Below are 26,382 nucleotides of genomic sequence, written 5' to 3'. Positions count from 1 at the left end.
AGAAGGGATGGGCAGGGAGGGTAGGCAAAATGGGTAAAGGGGAGGAGGAGTACAGGTCTTCAGTTACGAAATGAATAAGGCATGGGATTGAAAGGTATAGCAACAAAGAATATAATCAATGATACGGTAATAACATTCTATGGTGACAGATGATAGCTACCTTTATGATGAGCATAGCATAAGGTATAGAGATGCTGAATCACTAAGTTATACACCTGAAACTAATGTAACATTGTGTGTCAAATATACTTCAATTTAAAAAACTACATGTCTATTCATTATTCATATTTCTTCCTACTGGAGTGACTATTTATATCCTTCATACATGTTTCTATTAGGTTGTTTATATTTTCTTGTTGATTTTTTGGTGTTTATTACATTTAATAAAATGTATTCAAAAACAAGTTGAAAATATTGTCTCCTGGTTTGTCACCTTTAACTGTTCTTTTTCTCATCCCACGGCACTGGCTAGGACTCTCAAAACAGCATTGAAAAACTTTAGTGGAAAAACCTCTAATATTTTATGATGAGGCAGGATGCTTTTGTACGCAGATATTTTTCATTCAAATAGAGAAGTTTCTCCTACTTCTGGTTTGCTAAAGTGGTTTTATTTCTAATAAAAAATAGATGTCAAATTGTATAAATGCTTTTTGGCATCTCTTAAGAGAATTATATCATTTTTTCTTTGAGCATATGATTTACATTAATATATTCTGAATTTTGAATCAGCTTTGACTATCTTGGATAAATTCTACTTAGTTATGATTTTTCTACATTTCTATATAAATGTATTAATCTAAAAAACACATTTCTGGATTCATTTTGCTAACACTTAGGATTTCTGTATTTGTGTTCATAAATGAGTATATGCTTTCTTTGTTCAGTTTTAATATCCAAGCCATGTCAGCCCGAATGCAAATGAATTAGAAAACTTTTTATTTTTCCCAAACTTTGGGTTAATTAATTTAGCACAGGGATTATTTGTTCTATGCTTACAGAACTATCTGTGTTTGGTAACTTTTTATGAGAACTTTCTCAATGTTTCACTGTTAATTTGTTCTTTTAAGGTGCCTATCTCCTCTTGGATCAACTTTGATTTTATATTTTCTAGAAATTATTTTATCTAGATTTTTCTAATTTATTACCTTAAGTTCACCATTTATCTCAGATTTTTAAGAGTATACTCCATACCCTCCTCATAGTTATGCCCCTCTTCATTTCTTTTGTTGATAATTCTCTATCACTTACCTTGATAAGATATTCTAGATTTTTAACATTTTTGATTCTTTTTTAAAAATCAGATTTTAATTTATCTGTATTTACTTCACTCTATTTCATTCATTTCTGTTTTTTTCTTTAGTAAGGCCTTCCTTCTATAGTTTAATTTTTCTTCCACTAGCCTCTTGAGCTGTATGCAAGATTTACTTCTATTCAATCTTTCTTTCTTTCTTTCTTTCTTTCTTTCTTTCTTTCTTTCTTTCTTTCTTTCTTTCTTCTTTCTTTCTTTTTTTCTATTCAATCTTTCTTTTCTTATGTAGGCATTCAAGATTATGCATTTTCTCTGAGTATATATAGATTTTGAATTGTAATGATCTTACTATCCTTCTTGTAGTGGTCAATATACTGGCTCCAGACCACACTATCTAGGTTCAAATCCCAACTCTGTCATTTATAGATTGTGTTCCCTTAAGCAGGCTATTTAATAGAGCTTTGTGTTTCAGTTCCTCATCTGGGAAATGAGATGATAATGGAATCAACCTCTCAGGATTATCATGATAATAAAATGAGACAATCCATGTAGATCATGTAGCACAAAGCTGGTTGTATAGTAATGTTTAATAAACCTTAGGTATTGTTATTTCTGAGCAGTTTGATAACTTTCTTTAAAATTCTTTTTTATTAAAGTTATTTAAAGTTACTTGAAGGAATGGCTTTTAATTTCCAAGTTTATAAAATTGTATCGCATTATTAATTCCAAATTTTATTGCAGTGTGATCAAAGAATGTGATCTGAATGATTTCTTACCTGGGAATTTATTAACATTGTCTTTGTGTTTTATCGGCTAGTTAATGTTGCACATGTGTTTGAAAAGATTGTGCATTCACCATTTATTGTGTACAAAACCCTTTCTAATTATTCAATCAAGCTTCTTTATTGTGTTATTCAAATACTTTTTATCCTTGCTTTTTTCCTACTTTATCTGTCCTACTTTTTTTCCCTACACTCTTACTTTATCTGAGGTGTGTGGAAGTCTTCCAAAATGGCTATGCATTTTCATTCCTATTTATATTTCTATCAGTTTTTACTTTATAAATTTTAAGCATAACTTTTGATTTTATATTGTTAGAATTATTAAAGTTCATTATTAATAAAGCTTCTTATGGAATTGTTTCTTTTTTTTAATTTATTTTTTATTGGTGTTCAATTTACCAACATTGGAATTGTTTCTTTCATCAATAAGAATGTTCTTTATCTTGTTAAATTTTCTGCATTTTTTTTGTCTAACATTGTTACATATTTGCTACTTTTTGTACTTGCCTGACATATCTTTGCATTTGCTTTTATTTTCAATCTTTTTAGATGTGGTTCTTCTAAATAGCTTATAGCTATATGTGTTGTTGTTCTACTAAATTTGATATTCTCTATCTTTGTTGAAGAAATTTATTCCATTTGTCATATATTATATCCACTGTCACATGATTATTGATGATTTGACTTTATTCCTGCCATCTGTTTGTATGTGTGCATGTATTTTTTATCATGCTTTTAGAACTTCCCTCTTATCTCTTCATCATGCCTTGTCTCTGATGTCTTTATGTTGCAACCATCTAGAATGGGTTTGGCCTGCAGGCCAAATCTGTCTCATTGCCTGTTTTGTAAATAACGTTTTATTGGAACATACTCATGACCATTCAATTACATATTATCTCTGGCTGCTTTCGGTCTATAGCAGTAGAGCTAAGTAGTTGTAGCAGAGACTGCATGAACCACAAGCAAAGAATATTTACTCTCTGGTGTTTAACAGAAAAAGTTTGCCAATATCTAATCTAAATTTTAATTTTATGTTACCGATTTTTAGACATATACTATATTTAGATAACTACACATCAAATAATTTATTTTCTCTCCACGGTTTCTTGAACATCTTCACCTTTCTTGGATTCCTTATTTATTTTATTAAAGTTCATCCTATAGTCATACTTTCAAGAAGATTCTATGACGCATATCTATTAAGGCTTTTATTTCAAAAATCATGTTTCTAATCTCTAACATCATTGTTTGCCTCATTTTTATGGATGTAATAACATCCTGAATCTCTTTGAGAATAATTATTATATTTGTAATACTTGTAACTATAAATTTTATTTATTTTTCTTAAAATTCTAAGATAATATTTATAAAATAAATTTATACTTCTCATTTTATTGTATTTATTAGCTCTCTTTCCTCGGGTATTATTTCAGAATTTACTGAGTTTGGTGCCTCTAGAAATGTGGATTATTCTTGTGTTTGATTATTCTTGTACTTTGTTAATGAGAATACCTATTAATACTCTATTTCTGCTTAATGTGAATTGACTCTGGTGATTATTGGGAAAGGGAAAGACATATGGCTTGGCAGAATATTTTCAGAGTGATGAGTCTCCCTCTCCCTCTTGAGATCCATTCTTCTATTCTGTTTTTTGTCTCCCATGACCCCACAGGCTCACTGCTTTAATATATTGACCAATAGAAGCAGGAAAAGGGAAGGGATCAGCAGTCTAGCTGCTCCACATGCAGTGTCTCAATCCTTCTGGATTGAGGATTAGCTCCCCCTATTCACTGAATCTGTTCTCTCTGAGCTTGGAGGTTCCCTGAAATTGCTTCTACCTCCCTCGCTCTCTTAAGCTTAGGAGTATTTGAGGTTTAATTGCTCTAATTTGTTCATCCAAGGTCTGATAGCACCATCTCCTAAAAATTTCTGATACATTGATGACACTTTTTGTTCCCAAACGTGTTACCAATTATTTCTCTCTCCCTTTTCCCACACCCATCTCTCAATATTTTCTGTCATTTCATAAGATTTGGTAAAGATTAAGTTTCCTTCAGTCTGACATCTTGATTCAATCTTCATAAATAAGAATCTTTAATTTACTCCTAAAATATCATTAAACATAATTTATTTCTGGGTAGTAACTTAAGATCTTATCATTTTATATCAAAACATTTTAAAAGATAGAGTATCTCTGATACAGAAAGGAAATTGAAGCCCTACTTCAACAACATCTCTGAAGGTACTCAAAATGATAAAATGACTTTCACCAATGATAGTGGAAAGGGATATTTAGTCGTAAGTCACTTGCCTTTAAAACTAGATTGGGTAGGGAAATGTGGGTGCCTCAGCATTTGAGCATCTGCCTTCAGCTCAGGGCATGATCCCAGGGTCCAGGGATTGAATCCTGCTTCTTCCTCTGCCTATATTTCTGCCTCTCTCTCTCTCTCTCTCTCTCTCTCTCTCTCTCTGTGTGTGTGTGTGATGAATAAATAAAGAAAATCTAAAAAAAAAAAAAAAAAAAAAACAAAAAACAAAACTAGCCTGGGTAGTCTACTTATTTTTAAAATGTTCTTTCATAGGGTAAGGAGACACTGGTTGCAGAAGAACTGTAGTGATTTAGCCACTTTTCCCAGCTAATAGCGAACTTGACATATTAGGCAGCAGCAATCAGTGACATTTGTAACATTTTCAGTCAGAAAAATTTGGCTATCAAGCTAATCTTGTTTTGGAACTCTACCTCCATCCTGCTACACACAATCCCTTGACTGCTGAGTAGTAGCCTGTTCAGAATACATCACAAATTAACTTTAACCGTTTTAATGCTGATTTAAGGGAACTCTTCCTAGAGTGGCTAGAAAGCATAGACTCTGACCTCCGCACCGCCCCCCCCCCCCCCACACACACACATTACCTGGTTTTTGAAATTCCTGAAAATAAGAATAGCTGTTTCATTTGGCTTTCTTTAGGGATCTCAAAAGGGATGAATATATGTTTAAAATTCCTGTTTACTCTGAGATTTTGCAACAGATTACTAATACCACATCTTCCTCTGTTTCTCTTTTCTCAGTCCTAGAGTTGTTATTTGCCAGAGGTTGCCATCAGAAACCCTGTACATTCCCAGAGCTTTCTGAAATAGCATTTGATGAATCTCCCAAGTTTTCTGTTTGTTGTAGGTAAAAAAAATTTTTTTCCTTGCCATGATTGGTGCCTATCTCACTATTTGCTGTGCCCCAATTTCAGCCTGGCAGGGTGTGTATGTCCTTTCATGCTCTGATCAGGTTATCTCCTGCAGCAGCTGCCTTAGGGGCACAGTGTTTTTGTAGCCATAACCTGTACTTTCTCATTTTTAAGGTGGTGGTACATGGGCACCTAGGCAGCTGGAACTTTTGGTTTTCAGGGTTCCTATCATTGCTGGGGCCCTTGCCCTCTACCATCACCCCTTACCTTTCTTTCAACCTCCCCAGGAAGAGGGGGAAAAAGGGAAATTCACGTTTGTCTCTTACTAGGTGCTCACTGTGTGCATTATGTTAAGTATTTTCACAAATATTTTCCATCAAACCTTCAGGCTTAACTGCACAAGGGAGTTGTTCTTATCCCCACTTGTATCAATTAGGAAACTGAGGCTCAAGGGAAGTTAGGAGTTTGCCTGGGACTACACAAGTGGCAAGCGGGTAAGTCGGGATAAGGATCCTAGCCTCTAAGCTCCAAAGCCCAGAGGATGTCCCAGAGAAAAACCCTGAAGCCTGGCTCACCCAAGAGTATGGATCCGAATTCAGATGAGAAACTAGAGGCTGAAAGAGCACAGCAACTCCTCCTTAAAAAGTACAGGGCTAACCAAAGTACCTTTAAAACTGGAGAATTGGGGGCACCTGGGTGGCTCAGTCGGTTAAGCATCTGACTCTTGATTCCCTTGATTTTGGCTCAGGTTATGATCTCAGGGTTGTAAGATTGAGCCCTGTATTAGGCTCCACATTGGGCATGGAGTCTGCTTAAGATTCTCTCTCCCTGTCTACCCTTCCATGTCCATGTCCCCCTCTCTCTCTTTCTAAAAACAAACAAACAAACAAACAAACAAAAACCAGGAGAATTGTAGGACCAGATGTCAGACTGAACAGACAAAATTGACTGGTTTGGAAATTTTTGTAAAGTCATGGAGACATAAATTTTAAGTATGGATTAATTAAGTTCTCAGTTTCTACATTATTATGGATAAGCCAATAAATTTTCTTATGGGCCCATTCTGCTTTTTTCTGGCATTGCTTTTCTCCCTTTGGCCTAAACAAAAGGAGCTCTCTCCAATTCAATAACTCAATTCAATAAATATTTATTGTTTAGCTACTTTATGGTAGGGACTATGTTGTCCCTGTATGTTGAAGATATAGAGAAGAATGAAAACATACTTCCTGATTTCATATAGTTAGTTCACAGTACTGAGAGCCAGGGTTGGGAAGGGCAGACATAAGCAATTGACAAACCTACAATTAACATATAACATGATCATATTTCTGACATAAGGCTATGCAAGGTACTATAGGATGGAGAAAAGTGCTAACTTAACCAGGGTGGGGGTGGGCTGAGGAATGGATAGGGAAGATTTTCAATAGAATGCAGTTCTTGACATATGATTGAGCCTTTCAGATGAGATTCACACCAAAGTAAAGGAGCAATGGGTACCTTTTCCTGGGAGTCTGAGAAGATAAATCAGTTGCTAGCACTATCTTGGAATCTAAATGAATTTTTAGTTGCCTAGCTGTCTTTCAAGTTTCTATGAGGTTACTTGTATGTCTATTCCTGGGTTTCTGGGTGGTCATTCTGGATTTCCCCAGTGCTTGGACAATAATCTTCCTCTTTTGTGCCTCCTTACCCTGGAGCTCAATGAGGAAATCTACTCAGTTCCTCTCAACCCCTAGGCCTATTGCTCCTTCCATTACTAAGCAACTATCTTATCTTCTGGAAGCCTTTTCAGCCGTCTATGCACAATTTCAGCTTACTTATTGCCTCTGCTGGTTGCTGTGGTCGAATGGTTTTTGAGGTCCACCTTCTCATGCATGTTTTTCAGCTACTGTTTTTATTGCCACTGTCTAACCCTCTTTCTAACATATTCATATTCTCCAAGAAAGGAACTAGTTTGTCGATAATTACTAACCTCTCCTTGGGTAAAGCTCTTATATTCAGTTAACTCATAGGTCACTATCTAGCCAGGGGACTGGTTGCCCTCTTGTTGGAGCTGAGCCCTATTTTAAGCAGGGGCCCAGGGTTACAAGTGACAAGGATGGAGGCCTACAACAATAGAGCCATTTATAAGGCAGCCATAGAAGGAAGCCAAGGATAAGGTAGACAACCTACAGAGCTATGCTTACTGAGAATGAGGCTACAGATACACTAGAACCACTATAAATGGAAAAACAACATACTAATATCAACCATAGTAGACCCTTGGCTAATTTTAGGTAACAGTAAGGGGGAACAAAAAGGATAAAGAAAAATAGAAAGTTGCTGGGAATAAGTACTTACAAGAAAGAAGACTGAAAATAAGTACATCCAAGGAAAGGAGACAAGTTGGCCTACTAGACAGGAAATAGTCTTTCCTGAGGTCCGTAAGAAGCATGTCCAAAGACTTCTTTCCCTCCTCAAATACATCCTATCTCATGATAGGAAGTGATGTCACAAAGATGGTGACATAGGTTGTTCCTGACTATTGCTCACTTTCCAAGAATAACAAGAACAGGACACCACTGAGTGAACCCTAGAACATAGGATGAGGCTGAAGCACCCCCATCATGACCAAGACAGAGACCAGAGACAAGACCAGAGATCAAGACAGACTGCATTAGAAGGATAAGAGAAGTACCAACAACATGCCCCTACCCCAGGCCAGTGCAGTATGCAGAGAGGTTTCCCCCGAGCCTCTGGTTCTTCCAATGGGAAAGGAGAACCCAGCGGGGACAACTAGTGCCCTCAGTACTGTGGGTAACATTTCAGGAGCCCCTACTCTGATCTCACTACATGGGGACTGCAGGAAAATCTGCAGGGGATGAACACTGGGAATCTGGCTGTGACAGAGAAGGGGAAAGGGGCCAGCAACAACCAGCACACAGATCTTGGCAGATAAAATTCATACAGACAATAACTGAGTAGTAATCTCAACCAGTCACTTTGCTCATTTGCAGAACCAAGTCAGAGGCACACTCTGACTAGGGAACTCAGCAGGGTGCAGACCTACCTGATTTGGATCCTCAAAATAGAAGTTTTTTCAATGCTAAGCCCAGTTTGCCCACACCCAGACAAGGTGGTGAGTCACAGCTCCACCCACTGTAGAGAGTGCCTTCCGGCTCCATCTGACCAGAGGTACTGGCAACTACTCCTGGAAGCTGTGCGGCCCAGCAGTACTCAAGTCAAGGGGCAGCTAAGCACAGCTGATCATCCACAGAGCAAAGCCAAATACCCTGAATGGGGAATTCTGGTGTTGTGAACAGATAGGGGGATCAATTCATAGCCAAGGCTGAAGGGAGTTCCCAGCCCCTCCCAGCTGGAGAGACTTTGGGAAATTGAGCAGTTCCTCCCCCTCTAGCCCAGGTAAGGATCTGAATCACAGCATTACCTGCTATGTTTTTTGGCCTCATCTGACCAGAAGGGTTGGCAAAAACACCTGGAAGCTGTATGGCCCAATAGCACTTGTGCTGAGAGGCGGATGAGCAGAGCTGATAGTTTACATAACAAACAGTGGCCCTGCTCAGTCAGGGAACTTGGGGTGCAGGTTGGCTTAAGACAACAAAGAGCTTTACTGGCATTAAAGCGGCTTCTCTTGCTGTGCCCAGGCAGGGAATCTAATTCATAGCCCTGCTCATCATTGAATATAGCCTTTGGCCTGTCTGAACAGGGAACCTAAACAGAGCACATGGAATGCTGCATAGCCCATTCAACAACCATTTACACAGCAGCACTAGAACAGAAAGGACAACCCATGGCTTCCCCATATGTAGAGCAAAAGCAGTGGCCTCACCCAATGAGGGAATTCAGTGCACACTCTGGCCTGATTTTGGTTCCCAAACAATGAGCTGTTCAAGCCCTGAGTTCTATCCTGCTGCCCTGATAGGCCAAGGAAGGCAATTCATAGCCCCATCTATTACTGAATATAGCACCCAGTCCAGACCAACTAGTAAGCCTAACTGGAAAGTCCAGACAAATGTAGAGCCCATTCTATAGCCTTACTTGGATAAGGAACCAAGCCTGCAGTCCTATCCAACAGTTCTCAACCAATGATGCACCTCCTCATCTCTGTCCCAGAGTTCTAATAGTTACCTTGCCCCCAAATAGACCATAATAGCAGACTCCACCTGCCAAAGGATATTACCAGCAGACACATTCAGACACCCAAACTAAACTGATTGGTGAAGAACTGTCTCTGCCAAAGCAAACCTGTAAAGTCTGGAAGAAGAGTCAGATTACTCAAATGTACAAATGCCAGTATAAGGAATCAAAGATTATGAAAAGTTAGGTAAAAGTAACACCACCAAAGGAAACTAATAAAGCTCTAATAACTGACCCTGAAGAACTGGAGATTCATGAACTGTCACACAAAAAAAATCAGAATAATTATCTCAAGGAAGTTTAGTGACCCACAAGAAAACAGATAGACAGGTAAATGAAATTAGGCGGGGTGCCTGTGGCTCAGTCAGTTAAGTGTTTGCCTTTGATTCAGGTCATGATCTCGAGGATCCTAGGATTGAGCCCTGTGTTGGGCTCCCTACTCAGTGGGGAGTCTGAGTCTCCCTTTCCATCTATCCTTCCCCCTACCACCAATGTCCTCTCTCTCTCTCTGAAATAAACAAATTCTTTAAAAAATAAATGAAATTATGAAAACAATGAATGAACAAAATGAGAAGTTTGACAAGGAAATAGCAACCATTATTAAAAAATTAACAAATCCTAGAGTTAAAAAATACAATAACTGAACTAAAAAATCCCATAAAGAGTTTCAAAAGTAAACTTGACCATGTAGAAGAAAGAATCAGTGACTCAGAAGTAATAAAACACTGGAAATTAACTAGTTAGGGGAGGGGGGAAAAAGAATGAAAAATAGTAAAGATAGCCTATGGACATTATAGGGCACAATAAAAGGGACCAATATTTGCATTATGGGAAATCTAGAAGGAGAAGAAAAAGAAAAAGTGACATCATTGTAAAGCAATGATGCTTAAAACTTTCCAAACCTGGGGAGAGAAATGGACATCCAGTTTCATGAAGCCCAAAGCCCCCAACAGGTTGAACTTGCATAGGGCTATACTGAGACACATTAAAATCAAATTGTCAAAAGTCAAAGACAAAGACTTTTAAGAGCAGTAAAGGAAAAGAGAAGTAATATACAAGAGGATTCCATAAGTCTTTGAGCAGATTTTTCAGAAGAAAATTTTAAGGCCAGGAGAGACCAAGATGACATATTCAAAATATTGAAAAAACACTCCTGTCAACCAAGATTCTATACCCAGCAAAGCTGTCCTTCAGAAATGAAGAAAGGATAAGGACTTTCCCAAACAAAAGAAAATTGAGGGAGTTCATTGCCGTCAAACTTGCCTTACAAGAAATGCTAAATGGGAATTCTTTGAGTGGGAGCAAAAGAACACTAATCAACATCATAAAACCATAAAAAGTTAGTGTAAATCTCACTAATAAAGGTATAAATATATAATCATATTTAGATTATGCAATATAGTAATAGTGGTGCATAATTCGCTTATAACTCTACAGATGAAAAGCTTTAAAATGTAGTAAACATAACCATAGCTATAACAATCTATTATTAGCTACACAATACAAAAAATCATAAATTGTAACAGCAATAACTGAAAGTATGAGAAAGAGGATAAGTAAAAGTGTAAAGTTTATAAATTCAATTGAAGTTGTTATCTGATTAAGATAGAACATTGTAAGTTTAAGATATTTTATGCAAGACTGATCATTGCACAAAAAAAAAAAAAACAGAATAAAGAAGTCAAAGCATACTAAAACCAAAAAACATCAAAAATATCACACAAAAAACAGCAGGACAAGAAAGAAGGAACAATAGATTTACAAAACAATCAGAAAACAACAAAATAACAACAGTAAGTCATAACTATCAATAATTATTTGAAACATGAATGAATTAAAATCCATATTTAAAAGATACAGAATGACTGATGGATTAAAAAAAACAAGATCCAAAAATATGCTGTCTACAAGAGATTCACCATGGCCTTACAGACACACATAGACAGAAGTGATAGAAAAAGACATTTCAAGCAAATGGTAATAAAAAAAAAGCAGGGGTAGCTATACTTATATCAACCAAAATAGAGTTAACTAAAATGGTAAAAAGAGACAAAGAAGGTCAATACATCAAGAAGGTATAACAATTATAAATATGTATGTACCTAACATTGGAGGACTTAAATACATAAAGCAAAAACTAACAGAGCTAAAAAAAAAAATTTAAAAATAAAAAGAAAGAAGGAGTAAAATAGTATTACAATAATAGTTGGGGCCTTTAACACCCCACATTCAACAATGGATAGATCATCCCAGACAGAGAATCAATAAGGAAATAACAGATTTGAACAACACTATAAACCAAATGGACCTAACAGACATATACAGAACATTCTGTCAAACAACAGCAGAATATTATTTCTTCTCAAGCACATAGGAACATTTTCTAGGGTAGACCATATGTTAGGTCACAAAACAAGTTTTAGCAAATTCAACAAGATTAATATCATTCAAGTATCTTCTCTGAACATGTAAAATAAAACTAGAAGAAATTAAACGGAAATTTAAAATTTCCTTAAAACAAGCAAAAATGGAAACACAACACAGAACCTGTGGGATGCAGCAAAAGCAGTTCTACAAGAGAAATTCATAGCAGTAAATGTCTAATTAAAAAGCAAGAAAGATCCCACATAACCAACCTAACTCTATGCCTTAAGGAACTAGAAAAAAAAAAGAACAAACTGAGCCCAAATTTAGTAGAAAAAATGAGCTAGTAAAGATTAAAGCAGAAATAAATAGAATGGAGAAAAGAAAAACAATAGAAAAGATTAAAACAAACTAAGACTTAGTTCTTTGAAAAAAATAAACAAAATTGACAAGCCCTTATATAAACTAACCAAGGGTTAAAAAAGAGAAAGAAAGGACCCAAACCAACAAAATTTTAAATAAAAAAGGAGACATTACAACTGGCATCACAGTAATTCAAAGACTCCTATGAAGTTATTATGAACAACTATATACTAATAAACCAGATAATCTAGAAGATATGGAAACATTCTTAACTTACCAATACTGAATCAGGAAGAAATAGAAAATGTGAACAGACCAATCAAGAGTAAGGAGATTGAAGCAGTAATCAAAAACTTCCCAAAGAGGAAAAGCCCAGGACCAGATGGTTTCACTGGTGAACTTTAGCAAACATTTAGAGAAGAATTAACACCAAACCTTCCCAAACTCTTCCAAAAAATCAAAAAGGAAGGACTACTCCCAAACTCATTTTATAAGGCCAAAGTTATTCTGATATCCAAACCAGGAAAGGATACTACCAGAAAAGAAAACTACAGGCTAATATCCCCCATGAATATAGATACAAAAATTCTTAATAAAATACTAGCAAACTGAATTCAGCAACACAGTAAAAGGACCATTCATTATGATCAAAAGAGATTTAATATTGGGAGGCACAGATGGTTCAACATACACAAATCAACAATATGATACATCACATTAACAGAATGAATCTTATGATCATGCTAATAGCTACCAAAAAAACATTTGACAAATTCAACATTCATTCATAATAAAAACTCAGGCACAGAAGGAACATACCTCAACATAATGAAGGGTATATATAGACAAGCCCACAGCTAATATCATACTCAGTCTAGATTTAAATATAAGACTAGATGCCACAAAACTCCCAAAAAAAACCCATAGGAATAAAGCTCCTTGACCTGGGTCTTTAATAATTTCTGGATTTGACACCTAAAGCACAAGCAACAAAATATAAAATAAACAAATGATAGTATATCAAACTAAAAGGCTTCTGGACAGCAAAGAAACCCATCAACAAAGTCAAATTACAACCTACAGAAAGGGAAAAAAAATTGCTAACTGTGTGTCTGATTAAAGGTTAATATCCAAAACATAAAAAACTCCTATAACTCAATACAAAAAAACAAAAACAATTAAAAAATGGGTAGAGGACCTGAGTAGATATTTCTCCAAAGATGTATGAAAGGATAACAGATATATGAAAAGATGTTCAACATTAGTAATCACTAGGGAAATGCAAATTAAAGCCACAATGAGATATCACCTCATGCTTGTTAGAATATCCATCACCAAAAAGACAAGTGATAACAAATGCTGGCATGAATGTGAAGAAAAGGGAACTCTTGTGTGCTGCTGGTGGGATTGTAGATTGGTATAGCCATTGTTGAAAACAGTATGTAGGATTCTCAAAAAAATTTAACATGTAATGATCACGTGATCCAGAATTATACTCCTGGAAAGATAACAAAAACAGTAATTTGAAAGATATCTCTACGTCCATGTTCATAGTGTTATTTACAATAGTCAAGACATGGAAATACCCTAAGTGTCCATTGACAAAGAATGAATAAAGAGGTTGTGTTAGGTATATATGTAATGCATATATCCCATTGGAAATATACAATGAAATATATAATATTCAGCCAAAAACAATATAATCTTACATTTGCAACAACATGGATGGATGACTTTGAAGGCATTATCCTAACTGAAACAAATCAGAAAGAGAAAGATATTTAATTTTCTCAGTTAATGATGGAATCTAAAAAACAAAACTTGTAGAAAAACAGATCTGATTTGTTACCAGACAGAGGGTGGGAGAGGGGAAACTAGGGGAAGGTGGTTAAAAGGCACAAACTTGCAGTTATGAGATAAGTAAGTACTAGAGATGTAACACACAACATGGTGACATACATACAGCTAACACTGCTATGTAAGGAACATTAAGAGAGCAAATGCAATGAGTTCTCATCACAAGCAGAACATTTTCCCCCCTTTTTTCTTTTCTTCTTTTCTTTTTATTGTATCTACATGAGAAAATGGATGTTAGCTGATCTATTGTAGTGATTATTTCACACAATATGTGCAAATCAAACCATCCTGCTGTATACCTTAAACTGTTCTGAGATACAACAATGTATCTCAAATTTTCCTCAATGAAATTGGACACAGTACATGACATAAAGAGCTTAGTGAGTATGATGGTTAGTTTTATGTTCCACTTGGAACATAAAGGCTCATGTCAATTAATTTAGGTGTTGCTATGCAGGTATCCTGCAGATGTGGTTAACATCTATAATCAATTGACTTTACCTAAGGAAGATTATCATTAATAATCTTGGTGGGCTCCATCCAACCAGGTGCACAGCCTTACAGGCAAAACTGAGGCTGTCCTGAGGAAGAAGAAATCCCAACTGTGGACTGCAGTGTCCATTCCCGTCTAAGAGCTTCTGGCCTGCTGGCCTGCCTTACAGATTTTTGCACTTAGCCCCCACAACTATGTAAGCCAAGTCTTTTAAATTATATATTATAATAAATTGCAATAAATGTCATGATACACAGTCATAATAGATGTTACAGTAAGTTCTTATACATACATATGTATGTACATTACATATATACACACATAGATACTTATATCTCCTACTGATTATGGGAGATAGAACCTGATAGAACGCTGCCTTGCCAGTGCGGAAGGACAGACTTGGAATTTGGTACGCCATATAACGTTCATCATCAGCTGTTTATTCCAATCAGGCCAATCTCCTGTCTCCGCATACCCATGTTCATTTTCCTCGTTCACACTGCTTTCCCCTTTTGCCTCATCTCCACTCCTTCTCCCACCTTATAAACTCCAACCCTTTCCTGATGCTCAATCCCAAGCCCTCCAGGAAGCTGCCTCCTATTATTACCTTGGCTCCTTTTGCTCTTCTCTTTCTCTGTACTCCCTCAGCATTTATTAGCTGTGCTATTTATCGTGATTCTCAATCTTACACATCTCAGCTAACACTGTTTTGTATTTAGTATCCACCACTAGTAGGTATCAGTTTGCCAATTGTAAATCTGGGTGTGCAAGAAATTTCACGTTTATCTTGTTTAAATCGGATTAAATTCACCCCAGACACAAGCGACCCAGACTCAATTCTATTGGAGCAGAAGGAAACCTAATCTTAATTATTACTGGGCTTTCCTCTTTAGGAGTATACTAGAACCTGAAAGACTTATGTTAAGCCTAGAATATGAGGGAAGAAGGACTTTGACATCCTCACCATTCAGGGACATATGGCCCCTAGAAGTCAAGGAAGAACTTTTTGTTTTTTTTTTTTAAAGATTTTATTTATTTATTCATGAGAGACAGAGGCATATATATATATATATATATATATATATATATATATATATATAGGCAGAGGGAGAAGCTGGCTCTCTGTAGAGAGCCTGATGCAGAACTCGATCCCAGGACCCCAGAATCACACCCTGAGCCTAAGGCAGACACTCAACCACTGAGCCACTCAGGCGTCCCCCAAGGAATAGCTCTACTCATGATCAAAAGTGGCAGGGGGGTTCAGCCACCCTGGGGTCATCATGTTTCCATCTGACGTTTGGGTATCTCTTGAGGTGCTTCTTCAGGCAGCAAGACTGGTATTCCTACTCCTGGAACCCTGGCCTTTGACACCTTTCCAGTTTAGGGAAATTTTTTCTTTCTCTACAATTCCCTCGACCTACATCCCCTCCTTCTCTTTCTTTCTTTCCCTGGCATCCCAGATGCTCCCCTTCTTTAACCCTCTGGCAAAATTTCCTCAAGGAGCAAGGAACCTGGAAGGCAAACTGTGAGGCACAATTCTGGGGATGACACTGACACTTCATTTTAAAACCTTGTGGCCCAGAAGGCTTTGTTTTCAATGTGAGTGGTGCCTCCAGCGTTGTCTAAGGGAAGGTTCCTGCCAGACAGGAGCAAGATATTTTTCTGAAGCCCGTTTGGAACAGAGGGAAGGAGAAAATACGAGAACGTAAACCAAATTAATAGCCCAGTAAGTCATCCTGTTACATACCTTTTTTGTTTCTTCCCCTGTATTTCTCAACACTTCTAAAAATATCTGTGCACTGATAGTTCTAGTCTCAAATTATGAACTTATTGAAGATTCAAACAATATTTGCCATTTATTTTTAAATCCTCCTGAGGTCCCAGCCTAATAATTTGCACATGAAAGGACTTAAATGTGCCTTGAAATGAATTGAGGAATGAGAGTTTGCGGATTATTGATTAGGCTCCACCAGTTCAGATGGCACTGGTACTAACCTTCTCATTGTGGGGTTGGCTCTAGTGTCTTTTCATGGTCACTGTTAGGATTCGTTAAATATGCTTTTTCTTTACCTGCTTCTGTTCACAGCTGCTGCCAGGCTGAATTTCCAAGATCAAATTTCTACTTGGGACCTTTCCAGCTCCAAGTAAAAGCAAACATTTCCTTTAAAATTCAGGCAGATGATATTAACTTGAACCTTTCTTTAACATAAAGAGAATTGCAGGTCACAACATAAACACATATATGGTAACAACCATGGAAAATTTCTAAGTGAAAGCAAGGTATTACCCGGCATTCATTTTCATAGCACCTTTCACTTGAAAAGCCAGGTACATTTTGAGAACTTTATCCCATTAATCCTTAGAGATAACCTGAAAGAATGGCTTGTATAGATAGGGTCACAGAGCCAGGTAGTGACAGTGTTAACATCCTGCTGCCTTGCCCAATATTTGAATAGTTAGGCTATTTTGCCTTAACAAACCATTGCTTTAATGACATAACGGAATATTTGTGCTCTAACAAAATTCTAATTTTCATATCATACTTAAATAAGTAAGTATGGCATGGAGAAAATGTATCCAAATTTGCCAATGTGTGCTTGGTTTTGAATCCTCCAACTTGCCTCTTCTATAATATTGCCTTTCTCTTTGTTGTTTTCTTTTCCGCTCTCCTCACCTTCCTTCCTCTGATGCTGTTAAGACTGAAAACTCAACTACATTACAGCACTGGAATTTAATACATCAGCTTCTCTAAGACTATATGTATTTTGAAAGACAGCAGCTTAGCCCAAATACATTAACTATCACTTTCTGATACGGAGGAAGAGTTTTTGGAGGTGGAAAGTCTTTCTTATTCCCGTAAATCATAATATGTGGATGATTATATACTCTACTTTCAACTCTTAGAAGTTAAAGTTTACAATGGAAGAGGCAGAGGAAGTAATGATCAACTGAAAAGAGGATGAGGGAATACTTTGTTATTTTTAAGGGTGGGGGGAGAGAATAGGGTTAAACTTTATCTTTTCCATATTTGTAAACCACCATAATTTGTGGAAGCGAAAAGTACACTTTAGGCATTTACCCAATATTTACTATTGATAAAACCTATTTTAGGTCTCATCTTTTGTTGGAACAATCATAACTAATAACACAGATTAACATCTTGTAAGATGGGTTTGTGTCTCCCTTTCCTTCCTTTCTCTCCCCTATACACTCTATTAAGGATCTGAGCACTGAGCTAACACTGAGCTATGCATTACTCACTCATCCCATGTGCCCGTTCATGGCTTCACACCAGTGCTTATGCTAAAATCCTTTTCCCTCAATGCTCTGCCTATTGAACTTCTATTCATCCAATGAGACCCAATTCAAATGCTAGCCAAGAGGCCTACTCCGAATAGCTATTTTTCCCATGAACAGAACCCATCCCTCCCTCCACTATGTGTCTGTGACATTAGTAGACAATTCTATTTTAGAACTCATCATCTTGTATAATTGATATATATTAATATGTCTCTCTGCTCCAAAGAATGTAAATTATTTCAAGTTGGGACCAGATTCTTATGTAAGTATGTATGTAGCCATGTATATATTTATATTTTGGGGGGTCAGTGCTATTATATATCAGGCATGATAAGCATATGAAAAATGTATATGCTACATTTAGTATAGTCTGAACCGTACAAAAAGTTTACAGTTTCATAAAAGAGACAAGATTTACAGACATAGAAGAGCATGACGGTATAATGTATTAGGCTAAGAAAATTAAGGTTAAATAACTACTGCATTCAACAAATAATTACTCAACACCTAGGAGTATCAGGACTACCAGGATAAGTAAGACATAGTCACTACCTTTGAGTCGCTCACAATCCATCTTGGAGATTGTCTTTATATGTATACACACTTCCATGGTTTAGATATCACTTTACATGTTGTTCCTCATAACAACTTTGTGAAGTAGGTCACTATTTTCATTTTTACAGAGATAGACATGGAGGGTTTGAATTCCCAGGTCTTCTGACTCTATGACCAGAGTCTTTCTACCCCACTACATAAATGTTTCTAAAAATTTTCCACTGGAGTACACTTTCACAAGGAGAATATAATTATACTCCTCAGGGTTGGGAAATATAAATTCAAAATCCAGTGTTATCTTAAAAATTCAGGCTTACTCTAATGTTTTCCATTACTTCTGAGTCAAACTGGACATTTAAGAAAATGAGCCACATTGATTCTGGGTGCTCTGGGGACCTTAGTACAGGGTTTCATGACCACAAGGGTATACACACAATTTCAGAAGCACATGACTACACCTGCTACCTTTACTCAGGGTGCCTGGGTTTGGTGTGAGTCCCTACTCAAGATTTTGGGTAACTTTATCAGGTTTCTTTTAGGTTTCTAGTGGCATTATTTTATTTGTAGCCCTCTCTGAAGACTGAAATAAAATACTCTACTCCCAAATGTTAAAGGAGCAGTACGGGCTGATCCTTTCCTCCCTGCAAGGATGTGTCATTCTGCTAATTAGGTCTCTTCAGTCTGATATTATCTGCCACCTCCTCCCTTGCTGGTTGAACTCAAGAGTCCCAGATGTGTCCTCCAACCGCCTGTTGGTCCCAGAAGGCCCCAAAGGCTCAGTAAGTCTCTCTAGACAACACCGCCCTTCCACCCCCACCCCCAGCACAGCTCAAGGTTGCAGCTCTGCTGAGCCCTCTACTGGCTACTGGGGTGACATGGCTCTTTCATGGAACGGATGAGAAAACTCTCAAAAGTTGCACTCGGGAAGCCAGCCTGTGTCACACCCGGTAGTGTACTTTAAAATAAAGTCTTGTTTCTCAGCTTCCTTTTCCTAAGATTTTTGAAAGGTCTCAGATACATTATCTTTCTTGAATGAAATCCCCCACTGCTTAGAATCTCCCCCTCCCAGGGTGTGGCAAGATAGAGCCATCATTCTTTCTTGGACAAGTAAAAAATTAGAATCTGGGGGACTTGGCAACTTTCCCAAGGGCTTTTTTTATTTTTATTTTTTACTTCCTCCACCTTCCCCATGGACATAGAGTTTATATATACATTCAAGATTTTTCAATATTACCTCATTTTCGGTATGGGTTGCAGATTGTGGAATCAGACTTCCAGGATCAAATTCCCGGTTCCCTCACTTATTAACTGGATAACTTTAAGAATGTCATTTAGCCTTTCTAAGTTTCTGTTTCAACTGTATAATAGGAGAATGAAAGAACCTACAGTATATATAGTTTGGGAAGGGAGAACTATGATAATGAATGGAAAAGTGCTAGGTCTGGCATGCTGAAAGTGCTCAGCAAACATTAGCTATTTTTATTTTTATTCAAAGCTTCTGTCTTGTGCACACCATGTCTACCCATTTGGTACAGAAAAATACTGTCTTTACATAGGACACAAAGGTACATATGCAAAATAAATTCATAAGCAACCTATATTTTCCTAAAGTGGCTAAGCTAAAAGTGACCTGAGGTTATGGGCAAGGGGGCAAATTTGTTTGAATCAATCAGTGCAAAGGGTATCAGGATGGATAGGGATCCATCCAAAGGAATCCAAGGGGCCTGAAATTCTCATGGAGGAGCTGTGTTTTGTACACAGGTGTCCTTCCTCCCTCCCATCCCCACCCCCCCACCCGACCATCTGCATCTGTGAGCATTCAGGGTGACTCAGGGAGCTCGGCCTGAGTGCACAGTGGTGCAAAAGCAAGAAAGTTCCAGGGCAAGGCAGGGCACAGAGCACTCCAAAGCCAGAAAGCCCAAGCCAATCAGATTCCCCACCCAGGACTCTCAAAGGTGGCAGAGCCTCATGGCCCAAAGTCCAAGCACAGCAGGAAAGTGGCCAGAGAACCTGATAGGTAGAAACCTGATAGAAAGTGTCAGAAAAGTTAAAGCTGAAGAGCTCACAACACCCACAGGCCCAGAGAAAGGTCAGTGTGAGTTGAGCAGCTGTTCCATCTGGTGCCAGAGGCCTTGGCTGTTGTCTTCTACAGGCAGGCAGTTTAGGCCTCCCTGATCAGCCCCACCTAGAAAAGCCAATTCTTTTGCTCTTAAAGGGGACTTGCTTGTTTCTAGCAGAGTCTTAGTCTTAGTGGGCAAAACTGCCTCTTAAGTATGAATGGGAAGAAGGGCGCAGAGAGCGCGTCCAGGGGTTCAACTGGCTCCACAGGAAGGTGCTCATGGCTGGAGCGTGAGTCTCCATGTTACGAGAACTGCACGCGTTTCTCTCCGAGGCAGGCAGGGGCCTTGGCTGCCAGGGACCCTGACAAGCCGCGACTTGAGCTGTGCCTTAGAGCCTGGGTTGGCCTGAGAGCGGTATAGAGGAGGGAGGGAGGGCATTCCTGGAAAGGGGGTGGGGTGGGGAGGTGAGGGGAACAGCATGAGCAAAGGCACGAAGGAAGAATGAATCTGCTGCGCGTAGAGAATGGCATAGAGACTTCACTGATTGGAGCCGGGAGTTCTTGCAGGGGGATGAAGGCAGCTATGATTGGATAACTAAAGTGGGGCCAGATTTGGAGGGCTTTGAATGCCCGACTGAGAAGCACTCAACCCAGCTCCTGACTTGCGATTTCCGTTCAAGACTGAATTACCTAAAGGGTGGTTAATTCCAAAGGGCGTTCTTCTTTGGGGGCTCCTGAAAAGTCAGCTTCTCCTCTTACCTGCCTTCCGATTCTCTTCCCTCACCCGGGGAGAAAGCAACCCTCACTTTGTCGAGGGGAGGGGTAGCGCATCATGTTGATCTATTTCACTCCTCCCCCCCCCCCCCGCCACTGATTTGAAGATGCAAGGTAAAAAAAACCAAAGAAAAACGCCAAATTCCATTTCCACGCCAAATATTATATTTGGTTTCTCCTCCTCCTCCTCCTCCTCACGCAAGTTCTCTTTCTCTCGCCGGCACCTCCCCCACGTTTTCCTGCTCTCCTGCAGCGAGCGGCTAGGCCGGTCCCCTCCTCGGCCCCCGCGGCGCGCGTTCCGGGCCGAGCTGGCCCGAGCCCGCCCTGCGCCCCCGTGCGCCCCCCTCCCGGTCCCCCGCGCCCGCGCCCGCGCCCGTAACCCGCACACGCTGGTCCACGCCCCCCCGCCCCCCCCCCCGCCCCGGCCGAGCGGTAGGTGTTTTGCCGTCTGCGCCGGGCCGCAGTGCGGCTGCGCGCACCAGGCTGCCTCCCGGGCTGGCAGGGCAGCGGCGGCCGCGGTGGCGGCGGGGCCGGGAGCGAGCGGCGGCGGCGGCGGCGGCGGCGGCGTGGGGAGTGGCGTGGAGCCGAGCCTGGGGCTGCAGCAGCGCGGGCCCCCGGAGTAGAAAGCCCCGGGGCAAGAAAGGAAGGCCAGGCCGCGGAGTCCCTGAGCAGCCATTCTTGGATTTGGGGGAGCCTCGCCCCCCCCACACCTCGGCTTCAGACGTCCCCTCCTCATCCCCCCTAGCCCCGGCCGCTGACGGGAGGAGGCGGCGGCGGCGGCGGGGGGCTGAGGGGCGCCGCCATGCCTCTCCCGCGGTGAAGCGTCCCTGCCGTGAGGAGCCGCTCGGTCTCCCCGGTGATGTCCCCCAGGCGGCAGGCGAAAGCGACTCACTCGAGCCCTGGGGTAAAGGCCTAGCTTATTCAGCTTCCTTCCTCCTCCTCCTCCTCCTCCTCCTCTCCCCCTCCGTCCTCCCCCCCACCCCCCGTCTCTTCCCTCACCCTTCCCCGCGCCCCCATCTTCCCTCCCTCCCTCCCTCCCACCCCTCCAGCAGCGATGGCAGAGGAACAACAACAGCCGCCACCACAGCAGCCTGATGCCCATCAGCAGCTCCCCCCCAGCGCCCCCAACTCGGGGGTGGCTCTGCCAGCCCTGGTGCCTGGGCTGCCAGGGACAGAGGCCAGCGCGCTGCAACACAAGATCAAGAACTCCATCTGGTAAGAGGATCCTCCATCGCTGGGGTAGAAAAGCCCAGGCACATTGCTGCTGCAAAGGGGGTGGGGGGCGGCGGGCGGAGGAGGCGGCGGCGGATGCATTCATTGAATGTGGGTATCCAGCGTCGGGTGCATATTTATAGGACCTCTGGAGGTGTGGGGACTTTGCAGCAGCCTCTGGTCTCCGTAGCCCAAAAAATGCCTTTACCCCCTCCTCAATTGTGAGTGTAGATAAAAACAAGTTTTTTTTTTTTTTTTTATGTGTGTGTGTGTTTTTTTTTTTTTTTTTTCCACTTCTGTGTGAGGGGAATAGGGGTCGAAATTTTAAGTCATATTGTATGGTGGTGGCATGGATTTGGGACTGAGGAATGTGTAATGTGTTTACTCCTTTTTGCAATCACACAAGGGAGGAAGAAGTGTATTGTGAATTTTCACCAAACAGACATTGTGCGTAAGAATATTAACATGCAGCACAAAACCTAATGTGTCTCTCTTCCTTTCCGTTGGTTTAGCAGCTATTTCTGGATGTTTTCGCCTTCTTTATTCTGAGATTAAATTTCCTTTCCAGGGAGTGTTATTTGCATGATGGTGAAGAAAGGGCTTCTTTAGGATAAGGTATTTTAACGTGGTAGTTTACGTTACAAAGTGAATTTTTTTTTTTAATTTAAGAACACGTTTTAATTTAAAATGTCTTGCTATTTCGTGGCTTTTTAGAAACCATAGATGAGATATCCTTTGCTATTTCCGTACTTGTATGAGAATTTACAATATTTCAGCATTAGGTTAAACTCTGAAAGGCTGGTGGTAGTCTTTTAATAATTAAATACCCTGAGTTAAGTCTATCTAACGTTAGAGCCATTGTAAATATTCTTTGAACATGAACTTAGATTATTTCTGTAGGATTCTTCATTGATTGACATTTTAAAAAATGTAGTGCTATTTTAAAAATGGAAAGCAATATTTGGAATTTGGTCTAAGAGATTGCTTTTAATAGAAGTTTTAAAATAGAATTGAATGTGGTATAAAACAAGCTCTGATTTTAAAAATGAAATCTTGCATGTCCATCATTGAATATGACTACTAAAATATCAAAACTCCTTACTTTTGTTGCAATTAAGAAGTGCATCATAAAAACAAGTGGCATTGCTGTACAATATTTAGACACTTAAAGATATAGTCAGTTTTTGAACACAAAATTAAGGTTTGTTATATAGTGATTTTTGTTATTTCTTGGCTTACATCCGTGTTGTCATGATGCTAATATGAAGTAGGTCAGTGCAGGCTTAAATAGTTTCTTACTACACAGTAATTGGCAGTTGAGGATCTTGCTTTCAGTTTTAATTTTGAAATGAAGTTTAAATATTTTAAAGGAAAGGTTTTTGGCTTTGATAATCCGTGGTCCTGTTTTGGCAACTTGAATAGGTCAGATAAGTTTGTCTTCTATGTGTGTGTGAAAGAAAGGGAGAGAAGCCTTTATTCTTTGATGGGTACCCTCATCTCCTTTTAAAATCTGTTATTTAAAGGGAGAGATGGTTCATCTTCTGCTTACCATCAAGGTTTCCAGAAATCAGTAAGTTTTTTTCCCCCCGCCTGCCTATTAACTTGTAACTTAGTGTCTCCGAAATTATCAATGAATTGCATTAAACACCTTGGTTTTTACATTCAAGGTAAGGGATATCCAGATTAAAGGACTAAATCTTTTAAGAAAGGCACATTTTAAAAGTTGAATTAATAATGTATATTTTAATTTTTTATGAGAACAATAGGGGAAAGGAAACTCCACTTTATATTTCTAATATACGAGCAAAGTGTATAGCCAACTGACTGAATAATGATAGTGGTAATTTTTGGTAAATTGTGATTTAGTTATTCTTTAACTGATAATTTATATTTACACATTCATTACAGCTTAACTGCACTGACTCTACTGTGAGAAAAAACTTATCCTGAAGTAGAGTGCACTTCATTTTTTGCTACTTGCTCAGAAAAAATAGCAGGCAACAAACACCGTAATCCCCAAATACACAATTTTGTATCTTTATTTAAAAATTGTCATGGCACACTTACTAGCGTTTAATTTTCAAGTGTAGAAATCCTATTTGCAAAAAACGATTTCTTTATATTATGTTTAGAACTTTGGAGTAGACAACATTGGTGGGTATAATTAATATATAGTCTCGTATCCCCTGCTTTACAGGACTGGATTTATATTATTCATCAAGTGACGATATAAAATAAAGATGCTAGAAAGTGAAAGCTCCTTCACCACCACCTCCTATGAACTACTATATGTATGCTAAATTAAAATCATTTTTAATGGGTAAGGTTGCTAAGTTAAGCAATTTCAGCTCCCTTGCTCTCCTCATTTCACGTTTTGTGAAGGAACAGTATCTTTTTATCAGTTATTTTATAACTTGATAATGCTCTGAGAGATCAGTTTTGTACTACTTTCTGCATCAACCGTTGGTATCATTTCTAGTGAAAATTTTAAGTTACATTAAGCCAAAATGTGGCATTTAAAAATTATCAAGTGGGTTTTGCATTTAGGTTGATCATAGTTTCTAATTATTGAACTTGCAGATCACAAACAAGTCTGTACTTGTTTTCCTTTTCAACAGATATAGTATGTAAGGTGGGTCTTTAGCTGGACAATGAGTTATTTATTATTTCAGTTCATAATTAATACATCCTGTTTGTTAAACTAAAATGCTATTTGATAAAAGTATGTCCATTGTAATTTCAAGCATTAAGTGGGACTTTGGAAAAAAAATTTTTCTGTTCAAAGTTGAAATCATGGTACCTAATGAAACTATATTTCATAAGAATTGGAAATAAAATTTTTTAAGGTAGTCCTAGAAAATAAGAATCTGCAAACCTGATACTGTGGTAATATTTGTGTAATATATTTATGAATATCATCAGCTTAAGTCCAAGTTAACAAGCCTGCACTATTCTTGACCTTCCCCATTCCCACTCCATAGACAAAGGTCCACCTCACTTAGTACTTTGAAAGGAGATTTATTTACAGAGATGCGTTTTAATACTGAATATGCTGTGAAAATATTGTTTGTATTTTTAAACAATAGAATTCTAATATATTCTTTAATTTAAAAGAAAAGGAAAACTAGCAATATGTCTTTTTTCTAAATGAAAATCTGTCCTGGCAACCTAAAACAGCCACAGCTAACCTCACTGCAAACTTCTCAAACTTACATTGCACCTAAAAAAAAAAGAAATACCAAAGTATGTTTTTCTTTCCTCTTCTCTCCTAGTATCTTCCTTGTTTAAAAGAGAAAAAAAAAATTGTATTTAGTTTAGCTGTATGTATATATATTCTAAGTGCTTTCTTTTCTATTTTACAACAGTTTTACTTGAAACCTTGATAGAATAAAATTCTGAGGAAAAAATGGGATAGAAAAAAAATACGTTGGATATCTCTTCTGTCTCTTTGTGATTAGTTATAAGAATAATCATATTTTCATGGGTGGGAGTGATTTATATATTTGCAGTTAGGCTATAACATAAACAACAAAGCCTTTACCTAGAAAATCAGAAGAAATCTTGATGGTTTATTGTAGAAAATGTTCTAAATACTGTATTTACTCAACAAATGAATTCAGGGATTTTTAAAAGGTTTAATTGTCATCAGTTGTTATTTTTATTTATGTAAGCTTTTATTTGTAAGTAAGACTGTACAAACCATTTCTTTAATGGTCCTGTAAGATGTATCATTGTTTTACCCACTTTTTGGAAACTGATAAATTGAATGACAGGGAAGCTAGGATTCCTGTCATTCATTATCAGACCCTGGAAGTGCTCTGGCCAGAGTTCCTTGTCTTACTCAGTTCTGTAAGTCCTGCGGACTTCTGAATCTCATGCATTTTAGACTTAAAAATTATTAATAAAGTGGAATTATATATGTGGGCTATTTGGATATTTTCTAAATTCCAATTTAAACCCAAATTCAGCAATTTTGTTTTACTTTCTTATTTATTAGTTACAGTGAGCAAAGTCCAGTGATGATCCAAAGGTTTACCTGGTGATGGCATATTAAACCTGA

The 26,382-nt window shown here is 38.5% G+C and overlaps 2 protein-coding genes across 5 annotated transcripts in view; one reads left to right on the top strand and one right to left on the bottom strand.

Moving 5' to 3' along the window:
- TEX9 (testis expressed 9) overlaps positions 1-7,695 on the bottom strand; it is a 196,079-nt gene extending 188,384 nt beyond the window's left edge. The window contains exon 1 of one of the 2 annotated variants that reach the window (XM_035708884.2): positions 7,549-7,695. In XM_035708884.2, coding sequence (XP_035564777.2) covers positions 7,549-7,674 — 126 coding nt within the window. In that variant the 5' untranslated portion in view covers positions 7,675-7,695. The remainder of the gene's footprint in view (positions 1-7,548) is intronic. The other variant, XM_025472705.3, reaches the window with a different exon arrangement.
- A 13,927-nt stretch (positions 7,696-21,622) lies between these two features.
- Positions 21,623-26,382, top strand: part of RFX7 (regulatory factor X7) — a 132,947-nt gene continuing 128,187 nt past the window's right edge. Inside the window, exons 1-2 of one of the 3 annotated variants that reach the window (XM_049104101.1) lie at positions 21,623-22,014; positions 22,163-22,325. In XM_049104101.1, coding sequence (XP_048960058.1) covers positions 22,165-22,325 — 161 coding nt within the window. In that variant the 5' untranslated portion in view covers positions 21,623-22,014; positions 22,163-22,164. Of the gene's footprint in view, positions 22,015-22,159; positions 22,326-26,382 lie in introns of those variants that run through there. The other 2 variants (XM_049104100.1, XM_049104102.1) reach the window with 2 other exon arrangements.

The sequence above is a fragment of the Canis lupus genome, chromosome 30 (genome assembly GCF_003254725.2).
Source record: "Canis lupus dingo isolate Sandy chromosome 30, ASM325472v2, whole genome shotgun sequence".
NCBI lineage: Eukaryota > Metazoa > Chordata > Mammalia > Carnivora > Canidae > Canis > Canis lupus.
Note: the sequence above shows the minus strand (reverse complement) of the source record. Positions and strands in the feature narration are given on the sequence as shown.